Genomic DNA, 14857 nt, shown 5'->3' on the forward strand with positions numbered 1-14857 from the left:
GAAACAAAAGTGTATCAGCAGACGTCCGTGATGGTTGCCTCTTGTGGGACGGGACGGATGTTTCAAAAAGGGTGTCATGGCCCCCGAATTTGCTTTTTTCTTTTTTGCGCTTTCTACTTGTGAATAACTTCACTTTGCCTTTTGTTTCATCATGGGAGTTCCCCACATAAATGCCCGCCAAGAGGTGCAGGTTATAACTCAGACTGTTTCTCTCCCCACGACCACTTACACCACACAAGTTACACTAGGCATAGCTTCGGCTCCAGCCACGGGCCGTCCCGTTGTGACGTCTCAGCATAGCGGTGATGGACTAAGCAGTGCACAAATCGGAGCAATCATCGGATCTATTGTTGGAGTATTTGTTCTCGCTTTTGTTGTGGTATGTTGTTGTCGAAGACCGAGACAGCCTAAGAAGAGGAGGAGTTATCGAAGCAGTTATGCGGATTCTTCAGATGGTTGGTCTGACAGGATGCCGAATGAGAACTGGACGAGGCCTGTGCCTATTCCCGTTGCCAGACCTGTCCCTGTCCAGTTTCCGCCGCCGGTTGTGCAGAGGGAGCAGATTCCGGGGGGACCAAAGTTCCCGACTTATAGGGCGATTCCTATTCCTAACCCGAGACGGGGAGAGAATCCTCCGAGGACATACTGGCGATGACGTTGCCTTCCCGTCAGCAGAAGATTTGAGGCATGAATGATTTATGAGAAATGTGAGATGAAGGACACGACGAATGAAATGAATGATGACGGGAAAGAGAACTGTGATGTGTTGCAGTCAGGCATCAGATGGGAGGCATTCATGATCAGAGAGCGAGCGAGCGAGCATTTTCTTCATGATCTACGACACCTAATAAAATATAATGAGCGTCGCATAGTCAAGCACATTCATATAATATATACACTACAATTTATCATCATCGTCTCATCATCACTAATCTCATCCTTCCCACTAACAAATTCCTGTCATGCTTAGACAACAACCTTTGTCTTATGGTTACACTTATGCGCATTGCTAGCAAGAGTCTTCTTCTTCTGCCACTGCTCAAAGCGCGCAGCAACAGCTCTCTTACTCTTAGGGTTAGTAGAGGTCTTGTCTCGTGGAGGAACGCCCTTGAGGCTGAGAGCGAACTGGGCAGCAGCACGGCCAGCAGTCTTTGTGTTGAGAGTCAGCGCTCCCCAGTGGATGTTGTTAATGGTGTCGCATTCCAAGTGATAGCAAGGATCGGTCTCTGCATCGGCGCCGGTGAAGATTCCAGAGGAAGGGATGCCGAGTTCGATGAAGGCGGCATAGTCAGATGATTCACCGAACTCTCTTTGAGATTGTAAGTATTGTTCTTGTGAGTAGTGGGTGTTTTCACTTACTCCCACTCAACTGTCTTGCCCTTCTTACGGAGCCAAGCAGCCAGGATATCTCCTCCAACTCGGTCGGCGGGCTTGCTAGCCTGGACCCAGTACTTGGGCTTAGGAGAACCGATCATGTCGTAGTTGAAGTAGAATCGGATTCTGTCAGCTTCCTCCTCTGTGAGTTGCTCTCCATAGTAGTAGGATCCAGCAAGACCGCTCCTGTATCACAAGTCAGTCGCCAGTAGAGAGACGTGGATTGTCTTACTCACTCTTCAGCACCCCACCAAGCGAATCGGACCTTGTTCTTGTAACCAGTGTACTTGGTAAAAGACTTGGCAATCTCAAGAATACCAGCAGTTCCGCTACCATCATCATTGATACCAGGACCAGCTTGAACACTGTCAAGATGAGCGCCCATCATGACAACGTTGTTAGGATCACCCTGCTTAGTCTCCGCGATGATATTCCAAGTCTCACGAGTCTCATGGAACGAGTCCACCAGCAAAGTGACCTCAAGCTTCTCACCTCCCTCAATGCGCTTTCTCCAAGCAGTGCCAACTTCAAGAGGAATAACACCAACAGGGACGATGAGTTCAAGGTTCTCAGCACTGAGAGTCGCACTGGTGATGCCCTCGCCAGGTTGGTTGTTGACGAGGAGAACACCGCGAGCGCCGGCTTTCTTTGCGAGCTTGAGCTTATCTGAGATCGCACACGAGCCGCGCTTCACGAGAGCAAGTTTATCCTTGGCATCGACACCCTCCCATTGGTCTGCAAAGCATCCAGATCCGCGCTCATCGTCAATTGGCACGAGAACAAGAGGAGCAGTCACACCATCGGGAGTAGGTGTGCCAACGTTGTAAATGAGAGTGATGACATAGACATCCTCGCCATCGGGTCCTCGGACCCAAATATCCCGTGTCTGCTCGAAGGTGTAGTTGAAGGGCTGGATATAAGTGTCGAGATGCTTTCCGTATTGGCCCTTGAGCTGCTTGGAGATGTAGTCGACGGAAGCCTTGTAGCCGGGGAAGCCAAAAGCTCGGTTGCCGCCATTCTTCTTGGCGATTGAGTTGAGGTCCTCAAGAGTCTTGCGAAGCCTGTTTATGTTAGTGGTGATTTGCTAATTGAGTTGTATCTGACATACTTTGACTTTTTAATGTCACCTTCAACTTGACTGGGAGTCAGCTTCTTAGTAGCCGATACCTCAGAGAAGAGGAGAGCTCCGCAGAGCAAAGCATTGAGAAACTTCATGGAGAGAATTGGCAATTGAGTAACAGTGCGTTTCGCTACAAGAATGCAACCTGAAAACCCCCAAACATTGCGACAGACCCTTCCTTTTTATACCAACACAGCTGTCATCCGTATAGCTACAGCTACACAACCTCAATGCAACACAGTCTAACGAAGCTCACATTTACCCCAACCAGAAACTAATCAGACGGTTGAACCTATCGGTAGACGATGCGAAAATGGCAGGTCGCAACAATACAAAGTCTTGGCATCGACTGGTGCTCACGACCCATGTCGTGGCGCCAACGATAAACAACCATGACAGAGATAAGATCTACAAGGAGGTGCGGGGTGGAAGCCAGGTCCGGGAAGATGGTGATAGGTTCGAGCAAGTGGCGGAGGAACTATTGTAAAAGGTTTGAGGACTTTTGAAGAGGGTGAATTGGCATGCTTACTTTAGCTAGACTGGATATGAAGAACTGGTGATGGATGGGGATGAAAGGCCGAGGATTGTGGTGTCTTATCGATGAGATGGGTCAATTGATAGAGCAAGTTTACTCAGCATCATGACATGAAATGGTGAGCGTTCAGATTTTGGCTGAAGTTATGGTGTCATACCCAGAAAGCTGATGTGCTTCTGTTATGGCTCGAGGCAGACACAGAATAAAACACACGTTTTATGAACAGAGTACGAAAGAAACACAGTAGAGGCTTCAGTTATTTACTACGAGGAAATGAGAATATCTTTTCCAACATATTGATGGTTAAGAAAAACTATAATAGATCGACTTGGACTGCATTTAAGCTTAATACGTAGCTTAACTACACCCAAAACTTCATGATGCCGATGCTACCGGGTAACCCAACGGCTTTCGGTTCTCCCAAACCCGAGCATGATCTCCTGACACGCTCACCGCCTACCCCATTCCGCCCTCTCAACCTTCTAGCTCGTGTTCTAGAACGGTTTTAAGAGGATACACTCGGCATTGGCGGGGCACATCTAAAGTTTTCTGTCATACCCGCCCCGCCACCTATTCCATTAGCTAACAATGTTTGTGTCCGTGGCGTGCTTAAGTCGTCGGTTCTCGTATGAGAAACTCTTTTTCCCTTTCCTCTCTTTATTCTTCTCTAATCTAAAATACATAATTATTCAAAATGGCTTCTCAGGTCCCTCACGTTCCGCCTCGCGCTGCTACTGTCCTCTCAGCGACAGAGCTCATCGGAAATACTCCTCTTGTCAGACTTAACAAGATTCCCCAGTCGCTGGGCATCGAGTGCGATGTCTACGTCAAGCCTGAGCTCTTCAGCGCTGGAGGCAGTGTTAAGGATAGAATTGCTCTGCGCATGATTGAAGAGGCTGAGAAGAGTGGAAGAATCAAGCCCGGTGACACTCTTATCGAGCCTACCAGTGGAAACACGTAAGATCACCACATTCGAAGCTCTCGGATCTCAGCTGACTGTTCATAGTGGTATCGGTCTTGCTCTCGTTGGAGCTATCAAGGGCTACAAGACTATCATCACCCTTCCCGAGAAGATGTCCGCCGAAAAGGTCTCCGTCCTCCGTGCCCTCGGCGCCACCATCATCCGTACCCCTACACAAGCTGCTTGGGATGCCCCCGAGTCTCACATCGGTGTTGCCCGCCGTCTCGAGAAGGAGCTTCCCAACGCCCATATTCTCGACCAGTACAGCAACGAGAACAACCCTCTCGCCCACGAGTTCGGCACCGCTGAGGAGATCTGGGAGCAGACTGGCGGCAAGATCAACGCCATTGTCGCTGGTGCCGGTACTGGTGGTACCATCACTGGTCTCGCTCGTGGCCTTAAGAAGCATAACCAGGACATCAAGGTCATTGCTGCGGATCCTCACGGTAGTATCCTTGCTCTGCCTGAGCTTTTGAACGAGGAGCATGCCAACGAGTCTTATAAGGTGGAGGGTATCGGATATGACTTTATTCCCGATGTGCTCGACCAGCAGATCGTTGATAAATGGTACAAGACCGACGACCGACAGTCTTTCCACCTTGCTCGACGACTGATCGCCGAGGAGGGTCTTCTCGTCGGTGGCAGCTCCGGTTCTGCCATGGCTGCCATGCTCCTCGCTGTTAAGGAGTACAACTTCAAGAAGGGAGACGTTGTCGTTGTTGTCTTGCCCGATAGCATCCGAAGCTACCTCTCCAAGTTTGCTGACGACGACTGGCTCGCCGCCAACGACCTCCTCCCCGTCAACGGTGTTGAATCCACTGTTAACGGCAACAGCCAGAAGGAGACCTCCGATCCTTACGAGGGCGCCACCATCGCCTCTCTGCGCCTCAAGCCTGTCACATCCGTTGGTGCTAACTCATCCTGCTCCGAGGCCATTGAGACCATGCGCGACAAGGGCTTCGATCAACTCCCCGTCCTTTCCGCCAACGGCAACAAGCTTGTCGGTCTCGTTACACTGGGTAACCTTCTAAGCTACATCTCTCGCGGTCGCGCTACCGCCCAAAGCCCTGTGTCCGATGTCATGTTTGACTTTGCGCGCCTCGACGAGATCGTCACTGATCCTCGCGAATTCGCTTCCCCCATCAACCCCGGCAAGCGTAGACAATTTGTCGAGATCACAAAGGACACACCCCTCACCACACTTAGCAAGTTCTTTGAATGGAACAGTGCAGCCGTCGTCACCGAGAAGACTGACGACTCCAAGTCACTGTCCAAGCCTATTGCTATTGTTACCAAGGTTGATCTCCTTACATGGATGATCAACAAGAAGCTGTAGAGGAAGGAAACCTCGCGAGAGGAGGGGGGAACGAGTACTCATGTTTTCAACGACATTCACGTCTGGCGTTCCAGGATACCTTAGAGAAAAAGATGGGATTTTTTTTTGATAGACTGAATTTTGGGCGGTAGACTCAACATCTACATGGCATTTGCGATGGGAATCAGCTGCGTAAATTAAAAAATGTCATTAATATAATTGTGTCATCCAGTTTCCCCCCTGTTGTAATGTATGGGTCGTTAACGTTTTATATCCGCTGAGCGATCCACCACCACCACTTGTCTGCACCAGGACCATCGCCAGTAACGTTTCCAGGGAGAACATCAACATCGATGTCGAATTCTTGGAGCTGGTTGAAACTGAACTTGGAGGAACCATACTCGCCCAGCCAAGAATCTTGCTCCTCCGAGCCAATGTCATCAGATCCGACGCCCGAGTCCAGCAGTCCCTTGCTTCGCGAAGCACGAATTTTCGTCAGCTCAGCTTCCAGGTTAGACTTGACAAGTGTCGATGGCAAAGCGGTGAAGAGATCCATCTTGTTGGCGGCGATAAGAATAGGGATCGCAGCCTTGGCCTTGGCGTTGGTAGCGCGCTTCTGCAGGAAAAGCAGCACATCGTAGAGGTACGCAGCGGTGGGCGCAAGAACCTCGGGCTCTCCAATAGCAGCAGCATCCACCACAAAGACAACTGCCTTCAGTTTCTCGGTGCGGTTCAGCTTGCCCATAGGCACGTTTCGCAGCTTTCCATGCCCAGGAGTATCGACGAGTAAAAACTTGGTATATGTACCATCGTGAGTATCGTGGTTACGGTAAGAGTGCTTGTTCTCCGAATCGGTAGAAGCGTTGAGCTCGACATCGTGCGACACCTGGGAGGTATGCGTCTCGGTACCAGAAGTGCCGCGCTCAAAGAGTGTGAGAAGTGATGTCTTGCCAGCGTTGGCGGGACCGAGAAGGAGGACGCTAGGGGCCACGGTATATGTCCTTGATGAGGAGAGGATGAGGTGAAGAATTATAGGAGCGCCGATGACGATGATAGCTCCAATAATGATTGTGGCGAGTGAGGGTGTCATGATGGCCTCGACTGTTGCGATGAAGTTGGCCATGGTGGGTGATATGCGGCACCAATTGGCGCCTTGAGTCGTCGCGGTAGCTGTCAATGATAGAACAGAAGGAGGGCGTTCCAGACTTCTTGGTGAGTTTCCCACAGCCTCGTTGACGTCGAATGCGACTGTTGGATGACGCTATTCAGACAGTTGGCTGTTAGTTTGACAAAGCTGTGAGAAACGATATCTGGCCAGCCCTCCTAGACCGGCGTCCCCACATCGGTCATCAGCCCCAGCCACAGCCACGAACGACAATGAATACGTTGTGTCCAATGAGCGAACATGTCGAAATCCCACTGAAAACAGAAAGGGGATAAGGGGGAAATGGGACGTAATCAGCCACAAAAAGACCCTGTTAATTAAAGGCAATGGGAGTGCCGGTTCCCTAGTGCAGAGTCTAGGGGAGCCCCAAACTTGGGCTCTCCCCGCGAGGAGAGAAGAGAAGTCAATTACATTTCTCTAGCAGACGTTACGGTACAATGTTTAAATCTTGAATTGCATCAGAGGATAGCTTAGATATTTTACCTTCGTATTTATTAGCTGAATGGTAGTGGTAACACTTTAAATATAAGGATAAACAGAATCTAATTCACCTTTCAGCCCTGAGCTTTCTTGCGGGCGGCTTTCCCCATAGGGGAGGGTCTGAGCTCAGCCTCTCGGCATCACGGCTTCAAGTAATACGTAGGCCTACTCCACGCGCTGCCTTCCAAAATTCAGCCAAGACTCAGCCAAGCCCATTCACTTTTTCCCCTTCATCCATCCTTCACTACTTCTCTTTTCTTATCGCGTGTGTAAAAGCCTGATAGATAATGTTTATGTACGAATAGTCGACTTTCTCAATCATCTTTCGTCATACCTAGTGTCGCGTCCAGTCGAATTGTTCCTCCCCGCGCTACAACCAGCCTACCATGGGGAGCACCAGTACCAGTTCCACCTCTGGCCAAACCGCGCCCATCCAGATGACGGGCAAATCGAATGCCGCTACGCCAAAGCTGAATAACGAGGTCGAGATGGGCAGTCTACCGGGAGATACGCAGGCCCAGGAGGAGGATATCATGCAGATCGCTAGGATAGGAGACGTGCCAGCCATGGAGAAGCTTTTCGAGTCGGGGGAGTACGATGCGACCTACCACGACGATGAGGGTATTACGCCCTTACATGTGAGTTTCCAGTGATGCGACAAGTGTTGGAATGAGAGAAGACATCGGCTGACATTGCGGACAGTGGGCTGCGATTAACAATCAATATGCGATGTGCAAATTCTTGATCGAACACGGCGCCGAAATCAATAGAAAGGGCGGAGAATCGGTAGCAACAGCTCTCCAATGGGCCGCCCAGCGATGCCATTACTATACCGTAAATCTGCTCCTTCAGCACGGCGCCGACCCTCTCATCACCGACGCTCAAGGTTACAACACGCTTCACATCTCGACTTTCAACGGCAACGTCCTCCTGATTGTCCTCCTGCTTCACCAGGGAATCCCCGTTGACGTTACCGACACGTTCGGCCACACTGCGCTCATGTGGGCTGCGTACAAGGGCTTCCCTCAATGCGTTGATCTGTTTCTTCGCTGGGGCGCAAGCGTTCATGCGACAGACGAGCAAGGCTTCACCGCGCTGCACTGGGCGCTCGTCAAGGGAAGCCCTGGGTGTATCCTCAAACTTATCGAGTATGGCGCCGATCGATTCGCAAAGACACAGACGGGTAAGACTCCTGCTGTGACGGCCAACGAGCTTAACACGGAGGGCGCCTGGCACAGAGCGCTTCGAGAATGTGGTTTCAACGAGGACGGTCATCCTGCGGTTCCGCCTTGGCCTGGTGCTAGCTATTTCTTGAAGGACAAGAGAGCTTTTGTCACGAGGTTTTTGTTCATCTGGCCGTTTGTCTTGGTTTGGGCCATGCTTATGGCTGTTTCGAGTGCGCCTGTCTATATTGGCGTTCCTCTTGGATTTGCTGTGGTTTACGGCGTTCAATGGGTTGCTCAGCAAGTACTGGAATATGCGCCTCCTGATATGCGACACTTTCACAAGACTCCCTGGCTTACCGGTATCTTTGCGGCCACGCTCTTCCTGACAGGCGTAAACTGGTTGACGACAGTCCTCTTTGCCACAACACTTGGCGCGAGTGAAGGCCATGGCCACAGCTTCCTCAACCTCTTCTTCGGCATCTTCTTGGGCTTCACCGTGTACTTCTACATTGCCAGCATGAGATACGACCCTGGGTTTGTACCAAAGATGAACGGAATTGCGGAGCAGAAGGCTGTCATTGATGGACTTTTGTCGCAGTGGAAGTACGACGAGACCAACTTTTGTGTTACTTGCATGATTCAGACGCCTCTTCGAAGCAAGCACTGCCGCCGATGTCAACGATGTGTTGCCAAGCATGATCACCATTGTCCTTGGGTTTACAACTGTGTCGGCATCAACAACCACCGACACTTCTTCTTCTACCTCATTTCGCTGACTTTTGGTATCATCTCATACGACTTTTTGCTGTACTACTGTAAGTTCAAGATCCTCTACTCTGACGTTAGGCCCAGGCTGACAATGTTGTAGATTTCGACACCATCAGCGGCAACGCTTCAGATAGCTGCAATGTCCTTAGCCCGAACCTTTGCAAGTTCATCAATGCCGATTCGTACACTGCGATTTTGGCCGTTTGGATTACGCTTCAACTCCTATGGGTCACCATGCTTTTGTTTACTCAGTTCATTCAGGTAGCTCGAGCTATGACTACGTATGAGAACATGTTTGGTGTAAGGGACGGAACTGCTATTACCGCTCTCACATCTACTGGCGCGCCTCTCGACCCCAATCACCCGTCTCTTTCCGCAACAGCAACCCCTGCTGGTCACCATCATAAGCACAAGGGCGGCATGCTCAAGTCATTGAGTCGTACCCTTGGTGTCGACCCCTTTATCGAGACCATTACCGGCAGAGGTGCCGTTTCTACAAAGAACAAGCGAAAGAAGAAGAACCCTTACAGCCGAGGCTGCATTGCCAACTGCAAGGACTTTTGGTGCGATCCTGCGCCTATTTTCGGCCAAAGAGAGAACGGAGCTGCTGTTCTTGGTGGCGAGAGAGTTGATTACACAGCCATGTACGAGAGTCCTGGTCTGATGCAGTTGACAGGTCGCAGAGAACGCGGTGGTTACGAAGCCGTTGGAACGGAAGAGGTTTAGACGATGATGAGCATTGCTTTTGGGAATTGAGGAGTCGTTAATCGGGACACGTTATACGACCGGCGCCAACTACATAGAGATTGGTGGTAAATGACGGGTGAATGATGCATTACGACTATATGCGGGTACTTGGGAGAGTATTCTGGTAGACCAGGGGCTTCAAGAAAGAATAGAGGCGTCTTCATTATGACCGTTATCCTCTTTTTCTTGTACTCTAGTGGAAAGTTATCAGTTGGGTATGGGATATATCATGAGAACTGTATACTAGCAGTGGATGTAATGTTAACCTTAGCGGTAAGGGCGTTTAGATCAAGAGATTGTATTTCAGAAGTTTGAGTTTCAGAGCTGTCAGAAGTTCCTGTGAGGTCTGCAGGATCTAGATAGTCATGAACTATTGTCAACTAGGACTGCTCCCGTTCTGATCGGTTACAAACGGTCAGATCTTTACTGAAGAAGGTTACAAAGCGTTCGTGTCATCAAAGAAGCTAAACTAGTCACCTGCTCGTGTAATATATATCGCGGAAAAACTGTCTTCAAGAGCCGCGAACCGTTCTCAGTGGCAACCTTGAAACATGATATATCGCCAACCCTCGCAAAATCCCCAATCGCAACTCAAGCCCAAGACAACCCTCGCTCCAACTCCAATCAAGTCTTCCAAAACCCATCGATCTTGGGGGCCTCCGATCTTTAAGATCGCGCAGATGGGTAGTATCAGCATGGAACTCGGTCAGGAAGTAAGTGTAGGTGATATGTGATATTTACGGACATCGATAGCAAGGGTTTCCTGGGTAAGACATTCATGTGAAGCAGGGGGCCCTGTGGAAATGTGACTGGTAGCTTCTTTTATGGCGAAGGTGGTCAGCATTTTGTAAAACAGGTAATTCGGCAGTTGAGTTGTGATCTTGCATTGCTGCAGGATCTGGTTTCGTGTTGATTAGAGAGGGTTGGGTATATGAGATCGGGCTAAGTCCTCGGCGACAAAAGGTCCATTATAACGTATAGCTATTGTTGATGATTTGAACGAGAGGAGAATGAGTGGGATTTACAAGGCTATGCCCACTTTCTCAACGGTCGCAGGGGTAGACGGGCCGCTGTTACATCAACGCTCGTCCCGCCTAGAGCATCAAGTTGAAGTGGACCTGTTCAGTAAACCAGACCTCAAAATCTTCAATGAAAAGAAGGTTGGGACAGAGTAATATTTGTATCCTCCTTTCAGAGTCAGATTTTTCATTTTAAGACATTCACATGAATAGCAGGTCAGCCACCGTTGGTACCTGCATTACAATAAATCTAACCGAGGTGTAGGCTATGGCCGTATTTGCTTTTTCTCACAAGCCTCATGGCCTGATTCCTCATTCAGCCTTTTGCCAGCTTGCGTACCCGTTTGGAGATGAGAGAAAATTGTGACATATCCGGGCGGGACCGCGCTCGAAGGGGGACCTGTATCTTTTGGAGTCATTGTGGTTCTGACAATGAATTGTTACCGGACCGGTTGTGAGTATGATAACTCACTTTGACAAGGACGTGTGAAGAACGATGGGTCTCGAGTTTGTCTCGAGAGAAGCAACAATACACTGAAGAATTGAGCTGTAATATTGACGAAAACGTAAAGTACCTCAGTATTCCTAGCGGCAAGTCTCGTATGTAAGCTGCATCTCGTTCCTGAATCTTCCCCGTGTAAGTGGAGATAACTCGGCAACAACTCCAGACCTGCATACGGATACGCAAAACCTCAATGTCTCGCATGCACTCTCTAGATGTCTAGTTTAAACAAGAAACAAGCACGGTATCTCAAGAGATCAAACCAGACCCATTCAACGACGAGTGTGTCAATGCTTAGCCCCCAGAACAGGGGTCCCGCAGAGAATTTACAAAAAAGCAATATCGCCAACTGTCACTTTTTTCTAAATTGCGGATCCTATCTATGGTCTGACGAAATGTCAAGTGATGATGAGAATTTCTCGTGAAGATGCTCTTCCGCGGACTATAGATCGTTGGTAAAGAGTCTAGAAGACAAGCCAACCCGGAGGCTTCTCGTCTTGACTTTTTGAAGCGTCCCGATCGGTCCCGGAATTTGATGCTGGTTGTTAGTTACCGTAGAGGCACGGATGTTAAAATTGTCGTGACTTTGATGATGTCTCATTGTATCCTCAGCAATCTGTATGGTGTACTTGTGCTCGGGTGTTTTCTTGTTATCCAAAACTCCAGGGGGCTCATCACGACAAGATCATTGGTAAAGCACTAAAGAGGAAACATGAGCGAAGACACGGAAACATATCAATCAGTGATAAGATCAGCGAAACTCACCTTCAAGCGAAAAAGAAAATGTATCGCCGGCAGGCATGTATTAGTATCCTCTGAGTAAGCTTCTCGGTTGAATATAGCCTACATCCTCCACAACAACGGTATATAGATACGGTTGGTATAATGCGTCATGAGGATAACCCTTGCCACACTTGAGCCCCTGGTTAACACACCGGTACTCACGTGAGATACACCAAGAATAGACGTCGACGATTATGCTGTACAACAGTGATTGCAGGCCTCAATGTTGAAAGAACTACAGAGTACATATGCGGTATTCACCGGTGAGACGACAAACGTCTCAGTGAAGGCTCTCGGACAATGAGACCACCAATATTACCTGTTGGCTCTTGATCTTCTTCATAGCTTTCTTTCTTTACCTTCAGAAGCCACAGGGAATATTCAATACGGGCAACGACGAGAAGAGACAAGGGTCCTCTACGAGAGTGCCTCTTATCCCCACGAGCGGGTCTTCCAAGATGGAGGGGGGGACTCCGGGTTCCTGAGAGCCAGGGTATATCAGACGCGCTAGAATGAGAACCGCATGAAGAGCGAGAATAAGCAAAAGTAAAAAAAGGACGTCTCTAAAAACTTTGCCTCTGTTTTTTTCTTTTTTCCCATTATGCGACTTTGTTAGTAGAGTTGAGTCGTCACTTTCCCTTCCTAAAGTCGAACGATTTTCACTTGGGATCCCCCGGCTTGTTTGCTAGAAGAATACAAAATTTGCGAAAACTAGACTGAAATCCCAAGAAAAATATCAGATTTCCTGTTGTATTGCGGTAGTGGTGGAGCAACCTTGTCATCTTGTCTTTCTACATCCCAGCTCCTTGTTCAAGATATAAGTTCCTCTGCATGTCCCATCATGAAGAGGGCGGTATTCTGCAGAGTCATCTCCTCATCTAGTGACTGCTCAGTTTCAACATAAATCTCTTCTTTACCCTTCTAATAACTGTGTGTTGAGATAAAATGGCGCCTCTTGCTCATGACCCTTCGGGTTTTCTCATGGAGCCGCCGGAGGGACAGACGAGAACTCTTGTGAATCCTCCGAGCAGTGGGAGCGGAGTTATTCCTTGTGGTGTTACGACGACGATCATTGCTTCGATTATTGTTATTCTGAGGGTTTTCACGAGGAGATATGTGGTTAAGAGTGTGTTGGGTGCTGATGACTGTATGTCTTATTCAACCATCACTCTTGGAAGCAGAACTAACTGAGTTGCTAGACTTGTGTATAGCTAGTCTCTGTTTCTCTTTCATCTTTCTCGGCATCTCCTTAACACGTATGTATTATCCTTTCTACAATGTCATCGAATCTAACAGTTACAGTTCTCAACCTTGGTGCTGGAAACCACATGTGGGATATCCCAGTGGCCGAATACGTTCCCAAGTTCTGGCAGACCAGCATCGGAGCTACGCTCACATACGCCACCAGCATTAGTCTTGCCAAACTATCTGTCCTTACCTTTTATCTTCGAATATCTCCCGACAGATTCGTCCGTCGAGCCGTCCATGTCTTGATGGCACTTGTCTGCTCGTACACTTTCGTTTACATCTGCCTGGTCGTGTTCCGATGCCAGCCTGTGTCTTCAGGATGGGACCTCGCCATCGAGGGAAAGTGTATTGACATGGATGTTCTTGTTATCTTCCTGGTAATCTGCAGTGTTGTCATCGACACCTTCGTTCTTCTTCTTCCGATCCGCATCGTTCAGCCTCTACAGATCCCTACCCGTCAAAAGGTCTCACTCGCTGTTCTCTTCGCCACTGGAGGCTTCATCATCATCGTCACAATCAGGAGGGCTACAATCACTCTTCCCATCTTGGACGCACCCGATTACACATGGGCTCTTCCACGCCAACTCGTCTTGAGTTTCATCGAAGTCAACACCAGCATCGTCTGTGTTTCTATCCCCGCCCTCAAGCCTTTTTGCGTGCGATACATTCCCTTCCTCATCCATCCTCGTCTTCGTTCGCAGGAGAAGAACTCAAAGAAGTCCAACTCGCATAGTCAAGAGAAGCGCAAGAGTCACACTCTCGACAATGATTCATATGAGATGCCCGATAGACGTGACTTTGGCGAAGAGAACCCTCAAGAAGATGAAGCACGTCTTTGTCCTACAATACCAGAGCACAATCCCGCTCTTGAGTCAGACGGAGCCATGGATACCGAGAGCCTTGACAGCTCAGCCGACCAAGTACCTCCAGTAGCCGCCAAGCCAAAGCCTGCTTTGGCCAGTTTCTCAACCAAGCGCAGTCAGAGCGTCAATGGTATTCAAGTCACCCGGGAAACAGTCATTACCTACGGACCCATAGAGTAATGGAAGGTTACTGGCCAAGTCAAGTGAAGGATTTCCTATCTTATAAGCGCCGCGCCGCTCAGCAGAGCATGTTAGAACTCCAAGGATGGTATGATGTCGGCTGAGTCCGACGAGAGAGACGTCATGGAGGTAATAGACACTTTTCAGCAGTGTCAAGAACAGGAGGCGCCGGCTGGTTCGAGCCCGAAAGAGAGCAGGCTGTTGGCATTGCCCAAGTATGCGGATGCCGATGTGGCACACAAGAGCATAGAAACTAGATCTTAGCGGAAGAATCCTTCAGAAGAACTTAGGATCGATCAAAGATAGCGATTTACAACTCAACCTTTCAACAACAGCACGTGTAATAACATCCAATTGTTTATGTGTGTTTAAGTTGGTCCATGTGTAGACAAGGCTGTTGGTTGTGCTGTGCATTGACATACCATGTTCTTCTCGCACGCAATTCATTGGAGGGTGCCTGAGACTTTCTTACTGCCATCACTCCCTTGTCAAGCTGATGGCACCCGGGTTTGCCTTGATTGCCATGGAAATACTTGTGTTCACCACCAACAGCCTCGGTATGTCTGAGACAGCAACGACAGCTTGATCAGGCAACCGAAGTGTTGCGGAAGACTCGGATCGCGGTCATTTC

The 14857-nt window shown here is 49.1% G+C and overlaps 6 protein-coding genes across 6 annotated transcripts; 4 read left to right on the forward strand and 2 right to left on the reverse strand.

The window, feature by feature from the left end:
- The first annotated feature begins 44 nt into the window (after positions 1-44).
- Positions 45-810, forward strand: BKA55DRAFT_189541 (uncharacterized protein). The gene has a single exon (XM_046185068.1). It carries the CDS (start codon positions 152-154, stop codon positions 653-655), a length of 504 nt encoding a protein of 167 aa, XP_046055502.1. The 5' UTR covers positions 45-151; the 3' UTR covers positions 656-810.
- A 99-nt stretch (positions 811-909) lies between these two features.
- BKA55DRAFT_605901 (uncharacterized protein) lies at positions 910-2646 on the reverse strand. The gene is made up of 4 exons (XM_046196591.1): positions 2483-2646; positions 1611-2435; positions 1360-1560; positions 910-1309 (listed from the first exon to the last, which is right to left on the reverse strand). Exons 1-4 carry the CDS (start codon positions 2587-2589, stop codon positions 967-969), a joined length of 1476 nt encoding a protein of 491 aa, XP_046055503.1. The 5' UTR covers positions 2590-2646; the 3' UTR covers positions 910-966.
- Positions 2647-3469: 823 nt separating this feature from the next.
- Positions 3470-5501, forward strand: BKA55DRAFT_605904 (tryptophan synthase beta subunit-like PLP-dependent enzyme). The gene is made up of 2 exons (XM_046196592.1): positions 3470-3986; positions 4036-5501. The coding sequence occupies exons 1-2, from the start codon at positions 3724-3726 to the stop codon at positions 5324-5326; spliced, it is 1554 nt and encodes a 517-aa protein (XP_046055504.1). The 5' UTR covers positions 3470-3723; the 3' UTR covers positions 5327-5501.
- On the reverse strand, positions 5502-6590 carry BKA55DRAFT_556397 (signal recognition particle receptor beta subunit-domain-containing protein). Its single transcript, XM_046191693.1, has one exon. The coding sequence runs from the start codon at positions 6426-6428 to the stop codon at positions 5574-5576; it is 855 nt and encodes a 284-aa protein (XP_046055505.1). The 5' UTR covers positions 6429-6590; the 3' UTR covers positions 5502-5573.
- A 746-nt stretch (positions 6591-7336) lies between these two features.
- Positions 7337-9610, forward strand: BKA55DRAFT_684964 (uncharacterized protein; the record flags this gene model as incomplete). Its single annotated transcript, XM_046198726.1, has 3 exons — positions 7337-7588; positions 7653-8931; positions 8985-9610. The coding sequence occupies 3 exons, from the start codon at positions 7337-7339 to the stop codon at positions 9608-9610; spliced, it is 2157 nt and encodes a 718-aa protein (XP_046055506.1).
- Positions 9611-12880: 3270 nt separating this feature from the next.
- On the forward strand, positions 12881-14226 carry BKA55DRAFT_500286 (uncharacterized protein; the record flags this gene model as incomplete). The annotated part of the gene is made up of 3 exons (XM_046186741.1): positions 12881-13082; positions 13147-13191; positions 13232-14226. The coding sequence occupies 3 exons, from the start codon at positions 12881-12883 to the stop codon at positions 14224-14226; spliced, it is 1242 nt and encodes a 413-aa protein (XP_046055507.1).
- Positions 14227-14857: the final 631 nt, after the last annotated feature.

The sequence above is a fragment of the Fusarium redolens genome (genome assembly GCF_020744475.1).
Source record: "Fusarium redolens strain MPI-CAGE-AT-0023 chromosome Unknown BKA55scaffold_2, whole genome shotgun sequence".
In the NCBI taxonomy this organism is placed as follows: Eukaryota; Fungi; Ascomycota; class Sordariomycetes; order Hypocreales; family Nectriaceae; genus Fusarium; species Fusarium redolens.